The sequence below is a fragment of the Danaus plexippus genome (genome assembly GCF_018135715.1).
Source record: "Danaus plexippus chromosome 3 unlocalized genomic scaffold, MEX_DaPlex mxdp_30, whole genome shotgun sequence".
In the NCBI taxonomy this organism is placed as follows: Eukaryota; Metazoa; Arthropoda; class Insecta; order Lepidoptera; family Nymphalidae; genus Danaus; species Danaus plexippus.
Genome location: NW_026869845.1, coordinates 433253 through 457284, shown reverse-complemented (window position 1 = coordinate 457284; position 24032 = coordinate 433253). Strand labels below are relative to the sequence as shown.

Sequence of the window (24032 nt, the reverse complement as noted above, 5' to 3'; positions counted from 1 at the left end):
ATGTTTAAAATTTTCTAAAAGGATGTGTTAGTGACGCAAAATTTAAAACATTTTATTCGTCACCTTATATAACTTGAATATGTTTTATTAAAATCTTACAAAAATAATTATAATACAGTCATATATATTATCAAATAAAAACATTTAAACAACACAAAAGCTACATTCTATTTTAATTACTATTGTCAGTTCGTTTATTTTCACATTTACAAATACACTAATTGTCAAAATTAATAATAAAAGTAATGACATCCATTTGCCACCAATTGTATATGGATTCACTAGTTAATAACACTTTAATCAACTGCTTCATTTTAAATATGAAGATATTTTAATGTTGTATGTTTTTCATTGTTTATTTTTGTATAAATATCTTATCATGTACTAATTGCATCGATTGAACAACATGAATTTGGTCCGATCTAGAATAATGAATGTAACAAGATACTTTTAGGCTGAAATATTACTTTACATCAATAAGATGTCTGTCAAATTAACAATTCAAATACGTGTATGAAAAAATTTCTTTCCTACATACATATGTGAAAAAATGTTCTGTAAAATCACGGTAGGCATAAAGGAGAGAAAGAAATAAATAAAAGCAGTTGCTAAAATACGTCTACAGCTATCCAATATCTGTTAAATTGTATTACGACCCCGATCTGTCAATGAAACGTTCAGTTCTGTGTTGCTAGTAACATACGAGTATGTCATTTGTTCTTTTTGGCTATATATTTCAAAATTTGAACAAAGAGAACAGCCTACGAGTACATTTAACTTTATTATTAAAACAGCGATTGGTATATTTTTCTAAGATATTTTATGTGCTATATTCAAATAAATTTCATATATTTAATTATTTAAGTAAATTCCAACAATATATTACATTTTTAATTTAAATCAACACATTCTTTTTATTTAAGAGCGCTCAAAATTCTTGGTGTCGAAACAATCAAGTAAGTATATTATCCAATATAATGTAATGTAAATTAATTATACATTATCAGTAACGAGAATTTAATAAACTCATTGAAAAAAAAGCTAGCAACTATCACGATCTTCTAAATACTCCTTTTCCCAAATTTCAGTACCGAACGTTCACAATTCATCTGGAAATTGTAAATTTGGGAGGAGGAACTCATTGGATGACAGACTATGACTGAAATAATTATAATTGAAATCTCACATTCTTCTTCTGCCTGAATTATAAATAATATCACTTGTTAGTTTTAAGATAATGAAGAATAACCTAAGGACTAAATTTATAAACAAACAATACTGTTATACTAAATAATTAAATTAAATATGACGTCATGCAGACATTGAAACATATGTTTTTGTTTAATATCCAGTAATTATCACAGCCTGGGGGGATTGTGTAGGGTAATAATATCAATATATATTGCGTTTAACCGTGTACTAAAAGCTAGATAATCACCGATGTGATGTATTGTTGCTGTGGGATAATTAATGTATGTGTCGAAGCAAAATCAAGAAACAATTGATAATTTGCTTGTTTAATAGACAGGATATAAATAAAATATTATGTGTAATCATTGGATAAATTGCAAGTAAAAGTTAAATTAACGAGATAGAAAAATAAACAAATGGTTGTATTTGTTTAGGCCCGTGCGCCTGTATGTCATGGGAGAAATTTTGAGCCGCTACTGTTCCAATGCGGGATTTATTAAGGCAGGTGGGATAAGCTCTAAACCCTTCCCAAATTTGAAATGGAGGCCTGAGCCCAGTATTGGGAAATTATATAGGCTGTTTTTTATTTAACGAATTATAACAGTATTGTTTGGTGCAGGCGCGCTGGAGGGCGGCCCACTGGGCGGCGGCGGCGGCGGCGGCGGCGGCGCGCTGCGTGCGGCCGGCTTGCCGCCCACGCCCAGCCTCGGAGCCAGCCGCCACAGTCTCATAGGTATTATAATATACCCAAAAAGTTCGATAGGTACCGCCTTCTTCTTTGGCGTCATAACACTGTGTATATTTATCTATTGGTGGTGCCTCAGTGGCCATGATCCACCTTCAGAGTTAGGCTAAAGCGTTGTAGGGTTTGTGTAGGTACGTAAAATCTAAGGACATAAAAGAGCAAATAATAATGACTATTTGTTAGTCGGACCCAATTTTGGAACTAACTTTCTTTTTATTTCTTCTTATCATACACGTTAATGCCATATTATGTCATTGTTCTCAAATAAGTTTCATAACGAAATTCTGTGGCGAGTTTATTGTTTTAAACCTATTGATCTTTGTGATTGTGTAATTAGTTCTAAGATTGGACTAAGTAGTCAAGCTTTAGACCTTAAAAAAAGTTTTAGTTTAATATTAACCTTTTTTCAAATTAATAAAATTAACTTTGTTTTATTAACAATATGAACATTCGTCTTTTATTCTTTATTCTTTCTCGCAATGAGAATGTGTGATACTGCTTCGGTTTAATTTTGTTACATAGTTTAATTAACAGGATTCCAAGTGTGTCCTGAGCAAATTGATGAGTTGTGTAGCGGACGGGGGGATATCCGAGGTAACTCGTAAATCTACGTTACGCGGGCGGGCCTAGCTCTTGATTAATTTATTTTAAGATCCACATTAAAGCACTATTTAAATAATAGTGTTATGGATCTTGCTATTTCATTGATTAATATAAGTTTGTAAGTAACTCAAGAATAGATGATTCAAAAATGCGTCACATAAGTTATGGAAAAATATTGTAATGACTGAGAATTTAAGAAATTTATGAATTGCATTAGTTAGTTAGTGAGTTAAGATTTTCTAATTATGCCTTTCAATATTGGAAATTCGTGAAGTCTGTCTGTCTGTCTGTCTGTCATGGAAAAATTATTTACAATTAATTTTTCGTCACCATCAGCCTATTGGCGCCCACTGCTGAGAAATGGTCTCTTCTGACGCGAAGAAGGTTAGAGCATTAATCACCACGCTTATTCAAGTGAATTGGCGATTTAAAACTTATAATTTTAAATTATAAGTCCAGGTTTCCTCACGATGTTTTCCTCTACCGCCTGTCAGTAGTGTCTAAATACTTTTAGAAACTACATATACCTCGGAAAAAATCACATTGGTACTTATTGGGACTTGCCAAGCTTAGAATCCACACCCATGCCTCTAGCACGAGAGGTGGGCCTTTCCTCTGGGAACACCACGGCTTATTAATTATTATTGATATAAAAATCAAAATGTTCAGAAATTCGTCTTGAACGTATATAAAAAAGTGAAAATTAAAAGCCATTATTATTGAAATACAAATAATATTCTACTCGGATTTCAGTGTTATCTGAACATATTCACAGAATATTTCATTTTATAAAATTGGTGAAAATTATTCTAATGAACTTGCGAAAACTATATAGACAAACCCTGGTGGAATCAGCTAACTTTCTTCATTATGGTACGCAGGATATGAATATTATTAACGGATATAAGGGACCAGGATCTCGACTTTCCAATTATAAATTATTTTAACTGTGAAAAGTTTACAGTACAATGCTAATCGATGTATTTGCATTCCGCTCCCAAGAGTAAAAACTTCGCGGAATAAGCAAAAGTTAATTTCAACTGATACTTTTTATGGAATTTCTTTATATACATATATACATTTTCTCTTAAAAATATTACATAAATATCTTTCTCTCTATTGATAGCTATACCTTCACATTGTCTGCGTGTTACCCCCATACGTACAGCACATCTTATTATTGCGGCCAAGACAGAGCTTTTGAATGTGGTCTTAAAATACTTTAAAAGTTTGTTCATAATTTTTATTTCCCTCAGCGGAATAGACCCTAAAAACAGTTTATTGGGCATAAATAAGACTATACGTATTTATTTCCAAGGAAATACGGAAGGAAAACATCGTGAGGAAACCTGGACTTATAATTTCAAATTATAAGTTTGAAATCGCCAACCCGCCTTGAGCAAGCGTGGCGATTAATGCTCAAACCTTCTCCATGCGAGAAGAGGCTTATGCTCAGCAGTGGGCTTCCGATAGGCTGATGATGATGATGATGATGATGATGATGATACGTATTTAATAAATTTAAAAGATTTATTTCATAAACAAATCGACATAATTAACATAAAATAATAAACTTCAAGTCTTTACGTGACTGAATAAGAGTGACTAAAGTAAATTATAATTTTAATAAGTTTATAGACAAGGATAGTCTAAGAAGCGTCATGGGCTGGTGTTTACTTGTGGGCTATTATTTCTTTGTTTGGAGTTTAATTTTAATATATTTTATCTGTTTCGATTAAAATACCTAATTTATTTACAAATATGATACATAATTTTCATTAGTTTACATCTTTCAAGTTATTTTTTTTAGCAATTATGGCGAATTTACCACTATTTTCAAGAAATTGCCGAGTTCCAAAAGACATATTTTAACCGCTTTATAATAATTGTTGTTAACATTTCTTATCCAATTATTCACTTACAAAGCCCTGCCATACTAATGACCGAAGACATTTCACTGCTGTTGACAATCTCATTTTAGGCAAACATTTTTTTATCCATATTCGCGAGTAATCAAAAGGCTTTTGTATGAAATCTCGTTACCCAAATGTCATTACAGCGGTAATTTCCGCCGCCAGTTTACAGTTTCACATTCGTGATAATACCACGACAGGATGAATCGCTATAGAGTTAAGATTGATATACACTATACATGTGATTAACATTGTCAATTAAATTGAATGTGTCTAACGCGTTCCCGTTTATCGCTCTGGATTTGTGTGACTGATATGAAAATGTCAAACGTGTCTTATCGATGTGACAAGTATGAACGATTCAGGACATTAAATTTAAAAAATCAAATAATATAACCAATTATTATGATGAGAGGAGTATAGAATTTTAAATTAATGTATATTAACATTTAATTTTTTCAAAGAAATGCATATAAAGTATAACTTAATGATACAAATAGGAATACCTATTAGTCATAATAGTTTTTGTTACCAATAGATTTAAATGTAATAAACCTAGATTTATAAGCAATAAAATACCTTCGCAATCAGTGTACGAATATTGAATTTATTTGTTTACTGATAGTATCAAAACCTAATTCTTATGATACGGGTCGGGTGTGCTTTAAAGGCTGAGACGTGTCTCTCATATTGGTTCGAGAATCAGCATAATGGCGCCTCGGATAGCCTACGTGTTAGTACGTGACGGAACCTTAAATGTCTCCAATACGCGCCCGTTACCCCCGGCTTTATCAATAAATTGTACATCCCTGGCTTTGACAGTTTGTGGGGTATACCCGATGATACGATAAGGTCTATGTATTTGAATTTCCAAAACCGAATGTCGTGTGCAGATAGCAACGCTCAGGCGCAAAAAGGTTTTATATCTTAATCAGTTCTAATACCTGATTTATTTTTTTGTTAACAACGAAGGAGATATGAAAATAAATCAGAACATAAAATATAAGCAACGAGTTAATCACATTGACAATTTGCAATCTCATTAAAAGATTAAGGATCACCATTGCGGCTCTTCTCACTTTTAATCTGTTTGTAAAAAATAAGACAAAACACTTAATTAATATTATTTGTTATGTTTAAATTAATTTTCTAATAAAAAAGGCACAGTGTAAAAATACTGTTACGGTTATTTTTAATCTGTAGTAGGATTTAAAAAATGTAAAAAGCTTTTTAAAATTCCAGAGTATCAGCCAGTGGCCCTTGTAGCTGTACTCGACGAGTATAGAGGGGTATTCCCCTCACGTTTGGCGTGCTTTGTAAACATTTAACTAATTGCGTTGTTTATTTCGAAGAAATCATTATGCGCCAGGTGTAACTGTGTGAAGAAAAGAAATTATGTTAATTTTTTTCAAATATACTCTTTTGTGTATAATAATTTATTTTTTAAAACAAAACTTAAGTCAAACATGATATGAAGATGAAAAAGCATTTTTTTCCATTTGTCTTAACTATAGCTTTGAATCTATTATCAAGTAAAACATGGAGTCAATTTGTAATTTTACTTTGGAACGAGACAGTATCGAGTTTCCTGTCGGAGTTTTATCAGCAGAGCCCACATTGCTGACCGGTGACACTTTGAGAGATTCAATATATTTTCATATTCTAACAGACGTTTCGTAAACCCTTTTTTATTATTATATCATATTTTTAAACTATATAAACATTAATTGTATATATTATGAAATAAAATAAAGATTATCGAGAGCCCATCAGTGATTGTCAGACAAAATAAGAAGATCTTGGAGGAAATAAACACTCTGTCACTCAGAAAATAAAATAACAAGGGATTATGTTCTTGCTTTCAGCCTAAATGTTTTTTGGTTTTCCTTTCTTTTACGGAACTTCAATACACACAGCTCTCTAAACGTACATTAACCTCTAAAAAAGTTTCAGTTATGATATTGTTTAAATATCCACAGAAGATAATGAACTTTCGCTGCTCTAAATTTAAATGACGTCCCAAAAGGATATCAAAAGGAAAATACACTTCCCTTATTTATTTATTTATGTTGGTGACGAAGTTGCGACAAATAAACAATGTCCCTTGTCAGTTAAAAGCCTTCTTATCTCCAATAAGATAAAAATACACCAAATAATATACCAAAACCATGTACATAACTCACTTTAAGTAAATGAAACTAGTATTTTTCGGATTTACTACGCGGATTTTATTATTTAAAAACTACATAATCCCGACGTTTCGGTTACTTTGCAGCAACCGTGATCACGGTTGCTGCAAAGTCGTCGTCGGGATTATGTAGTTTTTAAATAATAAAATCCGCGTAGTAAATCCGAAAAATACTAGTTTCATTTAAATGAATACTCGCGAAAATCTTAGATCTCATCACTTTAAGTATTTAATAATTTTTTTTTCATTTGTTTTTGGTCACTATCTAACAAAGTTTGCGTACAATTAATTTATTCTGTGGTAGTACGTTATGTTCGCTCTCCGTCATGAACAAATACCAGGCTGTGAAAAGTTGGGAAACAAACTAAATTATATATTTTTTCCATTAATAATAAAACAAGACACCATTTTTTTATAGGTAACAGATAGCGTTTGTCATATGCGATCTTCACAAGCATGACGTAGAAGTATCACTGACGTCAGAGCAACGTAGCGCTTTAATATTTCCCACTATAAAGGAAATAAAAATCAAATTGAATGCACGTGTTGTGAAAGTCAATATTAGAAAATCGAGTTGAAGAATAAAAGACAATATTAAAGACGTGAAAATTCGAATCGCTAGATGTGAATTTTAAACTTGGCATTTTATAACATTATATCCAATCACTTTCATCACTTATGATCCGGCTTTATATCTACATCTTGGACGAAAGTTCACTTATCAAATACTGTTTGTTATTTTATTTTTTTATATATATGTTCTATTTATGGTTCATTATTTCGGTTCAAATGAGTGGAAGTGGAAATATTTTGACCTATATAAAAACACGCTTCTGTATTCTTTTAGGCCTGGATTCTGTATAAAATAATCGTATTCATTCTATTCGAATGAGCTTGTTTCTTGTTTTATGATCATAAATATCATAATAAGATTCAAATGAAAAACTTTTAAAACACAAAGTTTAAGTTTAAATATTTTTAAGCGTACGCAAATAAGACGCGACGTTCGGAATGGTATCGTGTAACAGGTGTAACAGTTAAGAATCGGCTGCTTCCAACAGCCCTTTAATCTGTCATCGTAAGGTTCGTTAGATTTCCGAAGTTTTCCTAATATTTCAAATGTCACTAGAATTTTCATAAATATTCTTATTCTAACATAAAAATACTTCTAACTTGAGGTTAGCACAATGTTCAAAAGAAACTTTCTTGAATTGAATTTGCAAATAAAGAATATTTTTATTTTACAAAAGCTAAGATTTAACAAGTAATAAAATATAATTTACGATATAAATTTATTATTCGTCAAGGCAGTCGCTAAAATAGATCGTTTAGCGCACCGCAGCTTTAGTAAATTAATAAGTGATTGTTTAATGTTTTTATTATGAATTATTGATTGTATTACTATAAAACAAATTAATGTAATGTCATAGTAAAACATTCTCACTATGTTGACTTAATAAAAACTACAAAAATAAATATATGACATGGATTTTAAAACACACTTTAATAACACGTTCTCTATAAACGCAGCGAATTAAATTGTCTGAGCCAACCGCACGTCACCAGAATTAATGAACTCAAATACGAAACATTTTATGAATTTTCACACATTGTAATATATTTATGGTAGAGGCTGCATGTGCTACGTTATGATTAGCTCTACATTATTTCATTGTATTATTGTTGTCAGGTACATTGTGGGTGTTTAGTTCCCATTTATCAATGTATACAAAGCGTTAGGTAAATTAAATGGTGCATCGTGTTCGTTGGGTGAGGCGTTTTTTATTTTTCAGCTGATAATATAATATTAAATTGTTACGTCACTATCTGGTGAACTTGTAAACAAGAGAAATGCCTGAATGTAACACAATGATTATTATCTTAAACTGAAGTGTATGGATTATTTATATAAATTTAAATTCATTGAATAATACAGACATTCATATATAAATTTTCTAACACTTTTGAATTTATAATTATAGGATATATAAGCTTCACATACATTATATAATTTATATTTCAGTGCTCGAGTAACGTTAGGTACGAGTATGTATTAATTATCCCGAGGCGTCTCTAATAGCGTTAAAAATGACATCGGTGCCAACACTGAGGGTGGAAAACTTCAATTGAATTGATATGAATTATCGCCAATGCACCTGCTCGAATCTTTAATACTTTAAACTCGATACCTTTTATATTTTTATAGAACTTACTCGTTATTTATTAACTCTACGGATACCTATATAGTACTTTGCCCACTGGTTTTACATTTATTTTTTATGTAGAATTGTTTCCTTTATTGTCATAATCACTTTAGTTATTAGTGAACTTCCATGTGAAATTACTAACAACTATTTTGATATGCATTAAAATAGTATGACTGTTGTCCATGCTCTGTATAATATAGAAACTTAAAGGAGAACTCCTTTTAAACTTTCCCTGTACTACAAACACCATACAAATATTACAAATTTCATAAAGATCATGTTATGAATAGAGGAGTATAGAATTAAACCTTTCACTTTCTCATTTATCTTTATATTAACTAATACCCTAATTAAATATTCTGTTTTACCTTTTCAATATATATTTTTTCCTATTTTAACATTATCTACTCACGTGGAAATTGAAAACGATGTTTCAGCGTTATAACTCCTGCATTGCATTAACGTACACATAGTACTTGTATTAATTTAGTGTACGTCCAATTCAATCTGCAGCTGCCTGGCTGGTAATAGTCGCTTTATATAATTTACTCCATAATTTCCAAGTAAAATAATATATTCTGAACAGAAACCATAAAAGAAAATTCACTAATGCCCGAGACACGTAATCGTTCCATTAGTAAGTTTCTCTCACAACTGACTTGTTACTACTCATTAACAGCTGTGATTATTGAAGGTTTTTACTTAAATACTATAGTAATATCAATAGAGTATAAGTTTTATATGATTTTAGCAATTTATTACGAGTTATTATTTACAAGAATTACATTTTATCGACAGTACCTCCTAGTCTAGATTATAACTAGGACCCATTTTTATACCTTCTTTAATACGAAATTGTAATCCCGTTTTTTTTCTCAATCCCACTGTTCATTTCTATTACCGTTTATTCCTATTATAGACGACTATAAACCTAAACATTAACTACAGGTGTCCATATATGACAGTTGTTATATCTTATTAGGGTGCACAACAGTATTCTGTCTGTACCTTATTGTTCAACAACGATATGAATATTAAAAACGAATAGATAATTATTCTGTACAATTTTTAATAAGATATTTTAAATGGAGGAAACTCCATAAATAGAAAAGAGCAGTAAAATAACTATTATACAACAATGCATATTAATATTCCATAATAAAATGGGAATTCTCATTTCCTAAATAAAATGAGTGCATTTTCTTGACCGACTCTAGAAACGCGCCTCAAGTCTTTCACTGGGAATATTTGAGGTAGAGAAGCAGCTAGGATAATTTTATTAATTTACAAGTAAATGAACTTAGTTTTTTATAATTATTGACATTCATATATTCCGTTTAGTAAGAGAAGTACTTGTTGAATTCTCTTGGAGAAGTATATTATTTCTGTTCAAGAAAAAGTAATTATGACCCAAGTTGGTATCCGAGAATTTAATGTCTGATATGATTCTATTAGAGCGTCACAAACGAAGTAGGGCTATCTATTAATTTAATCTATCGTCGTAACTTTCTTTAATTTAAGAGAAAATTGATTAGCGCGTCATCTCCGTGAGATGAGTTTTAATATTTTCAACATCGATCATGAGCTCAAAAGTGTCACAAAATTATTTATTAGAAATAATTAAATCACCAGCCCGGTTGGAGCTACACTTTTTTTTATTAAATTAAGAAATATATTTATGCTTCTGAAAATTTATGACGTAATAGTGACGTTATAGTCTACTGAGGTAATATGTAATTAATATATCTTATATCGTATTTTAAATGAAACTCTCCTGAATATCGAAATATTAATAAAAAAAAATATTACGCTTCTCTAATAAAAAACGATATGAGATTTAACTTTATAATATTAGTTATATAATACTTGATATATATTTTGTAGAAATTTTAGGATTTTAATCGAATTTACTTTTCCATTATAAGTGTTATAAAAATTCAAGTCATGTCGCCCTGTTGTTAGTAACGGAAACTTCATTATATTGAGCAGTAGCCAAGACACGTACTGAACCAAAACTTTACCTAAAATTACGTTTTGAGCCACGCCACGACTTCTGTATCAACGTTATTATCTTACTTTTATGATCTTTACTTCCCTATTATAATTAGTTAGTATTTTTAATACATAACGAGCAAATATTATATTAGATTTGAATATTAATAATAGTTTGAATGAAATATTGATGCGACATGGTTTTGATCGGTCCTTATTTAATTTCATTCTTTCGTTTCATTTTCTTATCATTATTTTGCTCGAACATACAAAACATTTTAATGAAAATTCATTAAGACAATGAGAATAGATATTCATCCCATTTATTCCTCTTCCATATTTATTTTATTTTTGAGTCAACCAAATATTTAATTGTTAAGCATAGCACGTTTAGATGATACTGTCAATTATTGCTTCCATTTTGTTATTTTACCGAGCGAATGGTAAGGCAGAAGTAATTAAGTGGCGCGATCTTTGCTCCTGTAATGAATGAGTCGTTTGAACCGGACTTTATTGAATACGAAGAAGGTTTTATTTGCTTGTGTTTCATGCAATTTATGTTTTATTTAATATTAATAGTTTCTAATTAATGTATCACCAATTATCTCATAGTGAATTGAAATGTCTTTAAACATAGTATATTTTTTGTAGTAGTGGATGCTGTTAAAAGAATTACACTGTCGTCGGTACTTAGCTGACAAATTACTAATCAAATATTGTTTTACAGCTTTTCATATAGGCTTTAATAATATAATACCTTTACTCTAAATTGCTCTCCGAAGAGACTAATTCTAGATGCAAATTGAATCTGGTCTTTCCAGCAACCATGTAGCATTTTTCATTTATATTTTATTATTTGTTACAAAAGTTTTAAATCTATTATAATATATATTTAAATATAAAATATAATTACTTTCTTAATTTTTTTAGTCTTATTTCAGGTATCAGCAATACAAAGGATTTGCTTATATGCAGACTACCAATTTGTATTAGATAACTTTGTTTTTGTGTAAATAGAATTTCTTTGAAGCAACGAATTTTTCTTATTTCATATTTTAGAAATGTTTGAAGTTGTAATTCTATAACATTTCCGGAATAGTCTGTTTTAATATGCATTTGCTTCTTTTTATACCGTGTCTTTATTAAATGTATATACAATATCGAATAATATGTACAAAAATTATTAAAGTACACATAATTTTTTTAATTCTTCTAAAACACAAACTAAATATTCGACTAAGTTAAGTTAAAATTTCAAACATTTCCAAGAAAACTGTTTAAGTAGTTTTCGAAATTAGCCTGAACTGGCGGAAAAAATAAAATACATTAAATTTGCTTAATAAAGTATTTTCTGCGTAAGTCATTGGCAGCTAAGCCCGTGCATAACGCAGTATCATGGCGGGGTAATTGGTTTAGTTGCCAAAGCTCTTTAGTAAAAAGCTTTATACATTTTTAAAATATTGGACGACCTTTAAATTGGATTCCACTTAAATTATGAACGTGAACATTAAGATATATGTATATTTGCATGTCTAGTATGATTTTAAATTAAAACTATAAAACGAAATATAATTATGATGAGACAAGTTGAAAGAATATTAACAAAAACTGTGTGGGGAGCTTAACATATCTATACATACAAATGAAATAAAAGAATTCTGCAAGTGATGTAACTGTGCTCTGGGAGATAAATGATCTCTGATTCGTTTACAAAAGGATAATGTAAACAGTGATTTGTTTTAAGAAAATAGTCCAATAAGAGTTAATCAAGTATTCCTGAATGAATATAAATGATTAAAAGATGACTTGTACGAAATCAAAACTAAAAGGAAACAATCAAGTAAAATAGAAAGTGAACTCTTAAATGGAAGTGATCAAAATACTAATTCAAGCGAAAGCTTTTTAATATTCTCTCACGATTGACTTATCTTAAAAAATTATAAATGTGTACATACATACACTACGTGGGTCTTTTTTACACAATAAATAAAAAGAAAATACAATTCTATTAAAAAAATAATCAATAAAAAGCTCTATAATTAAACATAGTATATTTTTATATAACTAAACAATTATGAAACAGTGAGCCACAAATCTTAACTAGGGGAAAGCACATCTAAGTAATTAGGGAAAATGGTATAAGGAACCGACATAAATCATCTACGCAGCAGTCTCTTTAACAGGCTAAAGGGAAACTCCGGGAGAGAAAGCCCCCGGAATTATATCACCGTATCGAATGATAATTAATTTATTTCAAATAAACAATAACCCATACATAATAATATTCTTAGTAAAGGTTAAATTCCCTGTCGTAATTTACAATAATAAAAAAATGCCTGATAAAAACTTCATTCTACTATGAAATCCGATTCAATATAAATATAATTATAGCGTTCAGAAAAAATGTAATTTCGTTAATGGTTTTTGTGTTGTGCTCCAAGATGTTCATATGTAGCAAAGTAATTTATCTTCTTTCACTTTATAAAATATGTTATGTTCTTTATTGTGCAATTTCGGTAATATGATAACAAACAGGGATAACCCGAAATAAACATAAAATGTAGTCATCCTTTTCACTACTTTTACACATGATACCTTCTGTATTTAAATTGATGTGGGAATTTTGTTATAAAGGTTTTTATGCTCTTCAGTTTCACGTTACTTCGTAGAAATTTACGTACGTATTTTACGTACAAAAACTGAGAAGTATATATGCTAACTATTTATTTCCTATGTCCGCAGACTCAGCTGACACGACTAAATGAAACCTTATATCTACAATTTATTACTTCGTTAGACTTTATTAGCTTATATAATAAATTAATAAAGTATATTCATAAAAAATATAGGTATGTTTAACAAACATCACACGTTTCTAATATTTTAACGAGTAATATACACTATAGATCGCATTCAAAATAGTAATAGTAAAAGTAAACGTTGGAATGCCTTAATTTTTTTAAATATAAGTTAATAAAAAATGTATTTCCATTACATCCAGAGCTTAATTAACATGAGTTATATATCAAAATTATCACACAAATATCTCATTCAACAAAATAATGAAATGTTACGTAATTTTTATTTATACCTATAAGGAAATTTTAATTATTGCAACAAAATTATATCGGGCATAATTAAATAAATTCATTCAAAAGTTATACTGACCGCACTCAAACCGCTCGCTCGCAACACAAACCCAGGATACGAAATAAATTCGTTTTGTGAATGCGGTATTGTCAGGGTTCATGGAATACAAGTGAAAATTATTTTTACCTATTTCCAGCACTGTGAGCATTCATACTTGTCTCGCCTGATCCTCGTATAACAGTACGTCAGGTTCGTATAAATAAGTTATACTTTTAAATATAACATGGAAAGTATGCTGTGAGTAATAGAATTACGGTTGTCTTTTAGAAGAATTTTTGATATATATTGCATCTAAACCAGATAATCTTAGTCTAATTGAATAAGGTCACTTTATTAGAACCCCTGTATCGTTCAAATGATATGCGACGACGCAGTGCGGCTTGACTCCGGACAGAACTATAGAGACGATCTGGATAATATTACCTTTAATTATAAAAATATTGAAAATATAATTTAAAAGGAAATCTAATTATGTAGAGATTTAAAGGAATATCAGCAAATTTATAATGTATATATATAGGAGGAATCTGAATAAAGTTATTTCATTAAAAGTATAGTATAATAAAATTAAGAATCTTGTTATATTTAGAAACGGCTATAAAATTATATAAAGTCGTTGTAACAAAGACAGTCAGATTTTGTCTTAAACAAATGAAAATCTAGTAATTATGTTTAATATAATAAATATATCCTAAAGATTTAAATTTTCAATAAATTTTAGAACAACTAAACCCAGCCATTAGCAGTATAATACTTAAACTATGAAATAAATATTACTTATAGTTCACCCCAACTGCTAAAGGTTCCCCATAACATTAACTCGGCTTTCGGCACTCGAAGCGTGCTTATATACACAACCGATACAATTAATTTTGCTCTTCTCACTGTAAAAATTATCTTAACAATCTAAGCTATAACTTAAAATATTATTACTATTGCTGGTTCTTTGATTTATTAAACTGACTTCATTACGGTATTAATAATTCTGTCTATTATAATCGAGTCGTAAATGAGAATATCAAAGAAAATTACTTACATACATTAATGAAGAGGTGAGTAAACTTTAACGGCGTGAAATTTGATCAGCGTTCAAAGTAATTATACAAAGGACATATAACGTACATGTAGCGACATATTACAGAGTACGTATAAGATTGATTGAGCGCTACGCTCACATAAATAATAATTCATACATCGAAGGAAAATAGATTAGTGATTAATTAGATTTTCATATCAAAAACATTCTATTTTCATACACTCAAAGTATGTCTATTTTTTAAATCAAAGAAAACATATAACTGTTTATACGAATACTTTTCATCGTGTTTTTTTATTATTTAAATGTAACAAATTTTCAATTCGATAACATTCAAAGTTGCGTGTTGTAAATAATAATAAGAGTGATAATTGATAGAAATCAATTAATTATCTACAAGCAAAATACAGTTCTAGAATCATTGGTTGGAAAAACAAATACGTAATTGATGATGCTATTTAAAAATAATATATAACTTTATTTCATAACATTTACACCAAAAAATTTATTGCAAATATTAATTAACGTCGAATTATAATAGTAAATAATGGTTTAAATTAAAATCATAACAATTTTTCATTTACGCCATCATTTTATTAATGGATTGTTATGAATGTATATTTTTGTGTAAACTTGATTTCATTAACAAAACATACTGTATCTGTGTTTGTTCCTACGTACATGTCAATCTAATAGAGTATCAACTGAATTGAGTATTACAGCTGTCTTTGATTGTCGAGAGTGCCGCTCGTCATCACTACTTTGTTCCTTATTGGTCTCTTACCTTTTGTAAGACCTTTTCCATTCTTAAACCAGTGCACAGATCCACCCTAATCAGTAGATCAATGCCAATTATCAGATATACTGTGGTCGTTTACCGCCTCATAGAAAAAAAGAAGAAATAATAAAATGTAAGTTTTAAAGAAAATTTGTGTTTGACATTGTAAGACACATGAGAAAGCACTCTGTAGTGAAAAGTCAAGTCATTCATAGAGTGTAATGGCTTGTCTCGTCAGTGGCTCAACAGTTGCCTTACTCGATATTTCCACATCATATCACGTAAATTTCTTTAGGAGCAAGTAAAACAATGCTCTCACCCACAATACCTTTTCTATTGCTTTGACTTTATCTAAAGACATGTTCAATGAACTGCACGTATTCCGGTGTTTAGGTAAATGTATATTTTTTTACCTCCGTCTAACTTCATGCTACAGACATAGTTTGAAAATCATTGAGAAAAAATGTTTAGACATTTAGAATTGGTTTTTTGAGTTTAAATAGCTCCATGGTGTTTATTATATATATATTTTAACAAACATTACAAACACTTCATATATTATATTTGAGTCATTCAATTAAGTTAGCTTTGAAATCTTTTATTAAGTTACACTAAGGAAACAACATATATCCCTAATATCTTTGTACTTTTCAAGTCCGTAATGTTCACTTATTGTAAAATTTTATTTAAGTTTGAATCATCACACCACGCATTAAATTTTTCCCTTTTCTGAGTCAATGAAAAACTGTTGAGCCTTCGTATGTATGAAAGAGCATACTCCAGGTAAGCATACTGAAGATACTAAAAAAAAACTGGAAGAAACAAAAACATGTAAAAGACGTTATCAGAATAGTTAAAGTAGTTTTAAATTTATATATTAATTCATCATCGAATGTGTAAAATTATTTAACAAAATATGCAGATATCAACAAGGAAATAAAAAAATACAGAACGTTTAAAGGGTAATTGTTTGTAATAAGCATTATAGTTACAGTTTTTCTTTATATAAACACAGAATCCCAAACCAGTTTTGCATTCGGGGATGGTCATCGACGAATCACCTTAAATCCAACGATTCAATCTGTTCATCCAAATGCATCAATATCGTATGATAAGCAGGATGGTAGCCTCACCCGCACTGCGACGTAACGTATCTCATTAAAATTTACAGAAACAGCCTGCTACTGAAACAACGTTTTTATTAACACATGTACTATTCTCCTCACCCACGTAATACTACTACGGTTTCAAAATCTCTGTTTTGTGTGTGTGTGTTTTTTTTTTAAATACATGCATAGAATTTTATCGTATACCTCACCGATAACTATCTGGCTATATTTCCTGTTGTAGGTTGCGTAAGACTATGATTTTAAAGTTGACTGAAGTCTTTCAACCACTTTGAAAGTTAAATATCAAATAAATCAATAAATTCCAGTATAATGAACAGTGAGTGCAAAAATATTCAAAATTTTTTCGAACAAATGAAGTGGTTTGGCCCAAGAATACTTAAAGTTTCTGAAATTTATAAAATATTCTATTCGCAGTTAGCCGTGGTTTGTTGATTGCACCAATTTTTATTTTCACTTTTTATATCTCAGTGGGGCAAGAGGGAGTTTCTTTCAACCTTGTAATTTGGACCGGAACTTTGGGGGAGTGGGAGACTCAATGAACAAAATTGTGGACGACGGTTTATAAAAAGAGACGGGCCAAGAATAGGCTTTATTCGATTTATTCATTTTATTTGCCTCACAAGATGGCTTACTTTCATTGTCTCGATTGTTTTCTTTTTATTCGATCGTTCTTACGAGACGAGTTTTTGGTGTTCTTGTTTGTACAATTTTGTTGAATGTGTATACAGGATACTCGGTAGATTGGTAAGTGAACAAAGGTAAAAATACTATTTTTTTACACATAGAAATATCCACTTTTTAAAATCAGACAAATTAATGAATAAAATTAATAATTTTTAATGATATAAAAAAGTCAAGTTTCACTGTTCAAAAAGGCTCGATACTCCAAATAAGGCATTTAAATTTTTATTTTATACATCATTTATTTCAGTACCCAATGTTATTTGACCCTTCGAATAATATAACATTAAATTGAAAAATTGATAATTTGACTGTTATAATATTTGCAAACTGGTAATACTAATAAAAAATAAATATTCTGTTTTTCTGACGTCATTAACGAAAATATTGAAAAAAATATTTTCATTCGAGTCAAAGGTATTTAAATATAAACCATATGTTATTACATATAGAAAAGAAGTTGGGAGCTAATAAGACATTTCTGTTCGGTTATTTCTTCATTATAACCTTTGAAACTAATTGAGGGTTCTTAATGAAACTTTGTACAATAATAGTTGGAAATGGTTCACTGGTTATACAGCTTTATTAATCTTGGTTTTATAAAAAATCAATCTTATGCATTGTACTAGCAACTTTAAATGCAGTGACTACTACTTAACTAGGAATTATAAATATAATAATTTGTTCCAGAAATGATGACGTGCCGGCTCGGCTCGCGGCGGCTGGGCGGGTCGCGTGGTTCCCTGCAACCCGGCACAGCTTGTTCCGCCGCCAGCGAGCTAGACCTCTCCTCGCGTTCCAGACGCTCACACAAAGCTAGGTACATTAATTTCACCTCATAGCTCACTTAAATATTTTGATTTCACCACTCATTGCGCTTGCAGAAACAAGAATACCTCCCCTGGCAACGGGAATTTTATAATTACCTAGCCTAACTTAACTTTTGCTGCTGTTGATGAACAAAACAATTATGTAACAAGTTACTGTGACTATTATATTTTCTGCTATAGTGACAACAAACTATAATTATATGTGAATTGGACTTATATTATCTTGTATATAATAAATTGCTCACATTATTTTACAACAAAGCTGTTTCAACTAATTAAAGCAAATTAATTTTGCTAAGAGTTGACACATTATCTAACTTACAACTTGCGAAATTACTAGCTGGTGGCTCTAACTGCTTACACATACTTTGTTAAAATTTGTGCAATCTAAAGGATAATATGAAGAAACTTTTCAGCAGACTGAGAAATGTGGTTCTGTTTTCTACTTTTATGTATCTCTGTCTATATATGATTGACCTAACCTAATTTTTTAGAAGTGTTTGTGAACATACGTGTCGTGACTACCTGGGATATCGCGATGCCTGTATGACTGATATCTTCGATCAAATAAATGTTTCTTTTATAACTTCCAAAGCAAAAAATAATTTTGATGTTCTTCATAAAAAAAATATACGTAAAGTAAATAAATTTATTTCCTAAGGAGTGCATTAAACCAATTGGACAGTATGAGCACAGTTATCGGTTATATGCCAACATCGATTTACGACGAAGTACAGAAATCCGATGTATTCAATTTGTCACCAGTTCCGCTTTTCAGTTATTCTTTGAAGGAGTAACTAAAAGAAACCGTCGGCTAAAAAACAACAAATTCTATAAAATTTTATACTAAAGCGAATAAACAATATTCCAAATTATTATTAAAGTGCAATTTAAATAAAAAAGACAATAAAAAATGGTATTGACTTAGAAGCGATCAGATCTAAATATTATATTCATAAGTCATAAGAGTAAAACTATAGTTTTATAATATATTAAAGAATGTAGTTTAATTTAAAATGTTTAATAAATAACATTACTATTAAAAGAAAATTATAAATATAGTTCGGAATTAAAGAACTTAATTTTTTTCCTACAATAAATATCACTTAGAAACACACATAACACTAACATCGGAAGATTGCTTTAAGAATCAGATTATGTCTAAACACGAAGGATACACTCAATTGTACTCATACTAATAATATTAAGCTCCTCTATGGATAATCGTGTTGCGTAAGTCTAGCATAAAATGAAAGGCGCTCTGATCAAAAGCAAACTTTAGCGTTGAGTTCGAATTTAGTTTTGAACCTAAAATAAACACCTGGCTTTGTGTTCATGTTATAATTTCACCTACATATCACTTGAAATACATAACATTTTAACATCTGATAGGGTTATCGTATTTGTAAATACTATAATCTTAAATTTTATTTATTTTATTAATATACAAGTTCAAGTAATGGATTATAGTTATTATCATGTTTATATCGTTCAAAGAATTTACGATGGTTTGGTAAAGGACTAAGAAGGGGAGGAAATATTAAAAACTTGTATTAATAAGTCGCACATTAAAGCTATTTATGTGTTTTTTTTTTTCTATTTATGTTATTTTATTCCTTATTTCCTTAATTATATCAAATTACCTAAGTTACACTTTCCAATTAAAAAAATTAAGAGTTAGTTAATGTAAAGGATAAATTCATAGTAAAATTGTTAAAATCGAGAAATTAAACTCTTGTACTGCGAGTTCAATTAAAACACGTGTAATGAATAGTAGTCATGTCCTTTATTTGTACACATTACGTCAGAAAAGGCTTTCTTTTTTCCGTACATTAAATCTTTATATAAGGCAACAAGGATCCATACACGTGCCTGGAGGCTTCTTTGGTAAAAGGAACTTTTCTGGACGAGAAATTCGTCCTTTTCAATGCACTAAGTTTTAAACTCGTGAATAGGTCGCTCTATTGCAAATGATCAAAGTTGTGAGATGCACGTTCTTGGATATTTCTAAGCAACTTTGTATATATTTAATTTTATTATAAATCCACTTATGTTTGCCATAAAATTTTACAAATATATTTAAGTCCACAACATAAATAATGATATTTTTATAAGCAATTAAAATACAGTTATAAAATTTTATTATTCTCATAAACCGTTCAATCAATAGAATTAAAATAATGTTCGTACTTAATATATAAAAAAAATTTAAACGCAAGTTTTTAATATTTAGATTATTTTAAATAGCATTCTGTTAGTAGAGTATATCTATAACAAGAAATGAGGCACATACGCCAGCGTGTGCGGGTTAACGCGTCTAACCCGAGGGGTTTGACGAGATGGAAAAGCGATATTACTTGATATCACACAAACTGGAATCTGTCAAGCGGTCGTTGTCGATAAAAGAGATATATCGTGTATCACACACTTGCAGTTGCTTTCAAAATTTCCCGTTGAATTATTAAACGAAGATACATTTAAGATTATATTCTAAAGTTGTGATGTATTACCCGTCTGCTATTGTTTTGCCAATCATGGATCACTTGTGTATATCTATGTATCAAAATATAGCAAGCTTATAAGTGAATTTCTCATCATTTTATACACCTGAAACAGAAGGCTCACGTCGATAATAATAACTATCTATCATATTTCCTTCATAATTTATTTTTCGTTTAAGTAATCACCTATAAAATGCCACATAAAAATAATATGGGCCTTTTCGTGAAAATAAATTTTCTTAACGATTCGTGTCTGAACTGCGGTGTGCCATTAAGTCAGCTGTGAAGAGGTTCGAGAGTCTGTCTCTTGTTTGCCTTAGATGGCAAGGGCCCTCCTCTAGCGAGGGCTTTAATCATGAGGGTTGATTCAATGGGCTGTTGCTTTTATAGATAAAAAGCCGCCAATCAACACTACATCGTAAAGGACTTTCAAGTGATATTACAAGTCAGGCGAAACTATCATTCGATAGGAATGAATATCGGTCCAGTCGAAATTTTTACTTTTAGTGTGGCGGTAACATTGATGTAGTATTGAGCGAGTGTCACAACATCGCTTAAATAACAAAGATTTCATCATTTTATATATCGTTTTACGGAACGACTGCTTCTCGAAAAATAAGGTTCTTTGCCCCTCGCTCCACGATGCACTTGGAAAACCAATTTTTAAAGTTTGCTCGTGCAATTCTCCGGTAGACTTATTTTTTTATGATTCCTTTACTTGTGAGCTGAATACATATTTTCACGGCACGTTGCAACAAATAAGAAAATGTCCTTCCCAGTTATATCATAGTCTCATCATTCTCAGTTGTTTATGTTCCCAATATTGCTGGTATCCTAGATATATATATAACCAAAACTAAAAATATGTACCTAAGAATGTTTTAGAAATTAATTTTATTTCCAATTAATATTTTATGTTATAATAAAAAACCTATTAAAAGTCACTGTAACTCTTTAATTATACCTTAAACAAAAGTGAAAACACCTCGCAATATCAAATACGCCTCCCATTAAAAAAGTTAACGATTTCTTCTAGAACTTGTATTCGCTCCGAAAGATTGCTAATTCCTATATAAGTATTCTGTGAAATAATTAAACATGTTTTAATGAATTTAGATTAAAACTGTTGGGTGCAAGTGGAGAGGCGCCCCTGTTGAGTGGGTGGCGAAGCACCCCGCACACGCCCGCCACGCCAGCTCCGCATCAATCTCACAATCATCTCGCAACGCCACACTGCAATGGGACTGATAGGTACACTCTATACCACCAAAATAACAACCTTAACATGTTGACTTACTTCGTTATACGACTTTTATATTTTCTTATATCTCTCATATTTACCAAGTATATTCTACAATTATATTGTTTATTTTTACCACAGCACTTATTTATTCCTTTCTTTACTGCCTGTGATAAATAAACATACTTATATTGACAATTATTGTTAATATTTTCACTGCCTAATGATGATCCAAATCGAGAATTGCCTTAATGCCTCCGGATTAAATAACTGACTATAATAAATTAAAAAAGTAATAGAATGAAGTTATTGGCTCCTGCCATTGATAGCAAAAGATCAATTCTAAAGATGCACTGATATGGAAATAATAACTTAAAAAAAAAAAGTTCGTAGTACTCTGTAAGGGATCGCATTTTAAACAAACACAACAATTATTATACATTTCTTTGTGTAAGATAATGTCAGTATATCTGATGAAAGTATACTTCATGTACCTACGTACATATACGTGTAAATATATACAAATATAAATACGCTAAATATAATTTCTAAGATGAAATTTTATTCACTAAATATTTCTTCTGCTTTATACAAGTATCAAGTATCTCCAAACACAATGTTAATCTATGTTTTCTTTGAAAAAAAAAGGTGTTGATATTTACTATTCTTATGCTAAAGAAAATTTTGATCCAGCCTAATAAATGAAAAAATGTTTGTAAGAAATTAATTGTGATTGTTCTTCCACACACGTATATTATATTAAGCCTATATATTATAATTTATTTAAATATAATTTCAAACAAGTTCCTACATTAATAAACTGCCTTAAGTGACAGCTTCTGAAGTGAAACTAGACGCCGAATATGCCAGGTATTGAAATTGTGTCAGTTAAAGATAATGAAGCCGCCGCTATAGCACCGCAATACACCGGAGAAGCCTTCCGGTCTCTAGCCCAGATTAATTGGAAACACTCTCGTTATACTCAAATCCTTCTCACAGGCAGCACTCGTGTCCTGATATTCAATTTTCTCTTACTAATAATGCGATTATTGTTTGTAAGTTCGACATAACAAGTGCATTGTAATCAATATACAGATCATTTATAATATAGACCGTATTATTAGGGATGATTGCATGATAATATTCGTTTCTCAATAATAAAAAATATGAGAAACCAATTTGTATTAACTTCTGTATACTGTTCTATGCCCATAAATGTTTATATATTTTATATTAATATTGATTTGGTACTTAAATCCTTGGATAAAACTTAATCGCTGTCGACTTTTACATCACATTTACATATTTTGTGATTAAAATTTTTTTATTCACTCCTAGAATTTTAAAAAGTATCTTTTTTTAATATACTTTAAATTCCTTTTACAACCAATTAAACTATCTCATGAAACGGGTTAGCCAAAAAATAGTTACAAACCTTCTCGACATTTTGATTTTCAATGCTACCGGGAAAAATTAACGCTGGTAAAAAATTTGGAGATAATTTAAATAATGCTTAAAAAACATTTCCTAGTTTATTTACGCTATTCGAATTTCAAACGAGTTATAACAAAAACTACTTCCCACAGCTTAGTGTGGCTAAATAATAAATAATGAGCCTTCAAATCACATTCTACTTACAACTACTTCTTGTAATAGCTACTTTATTTCAAAACCAAATCCGTTCAGGAGTATGAACGTAAGATACAAACAAATATTTTTTCATTTATCACATATTTTTCTAATCACGTTATATTAAATATTGTTAATATGAAAAGACTTTTTACTATTTTAACGAACATCGCTATTGATATCCTTCACTATCTCAAATAACTTCGATGAGGCTCAAT

The 24032-nt window shown here is 30.0% G+C and overlaps 1 protein-coding gene across 1 annotated transcript in view; it reads left to right on the top strand.

The window, feature by feature from the left end:
* The window catches only part of LOC116765227 (cyclic nucleotide-gated cation channel alpha-3), a 59816-nt gene that overhangs the window by 16155 nt on the left and 19629 nt on the right, over positions 1–24032 (top strand). Inside the window, exons 3-4 of the mRNA XM_061526942.1 lie at positions 18305–18434; positions 22062–22196. Coding sequence (XP_061382926.1) covers positions 18307–18434; positions 22062–22196 — 263 coding nt within the window. The 5' untranslated portion in view covers positions 18305–18306. The remainder of the gene's footprint in view (positions 1–18304; positions 18435–22061; positions 22197–24032) is intronic.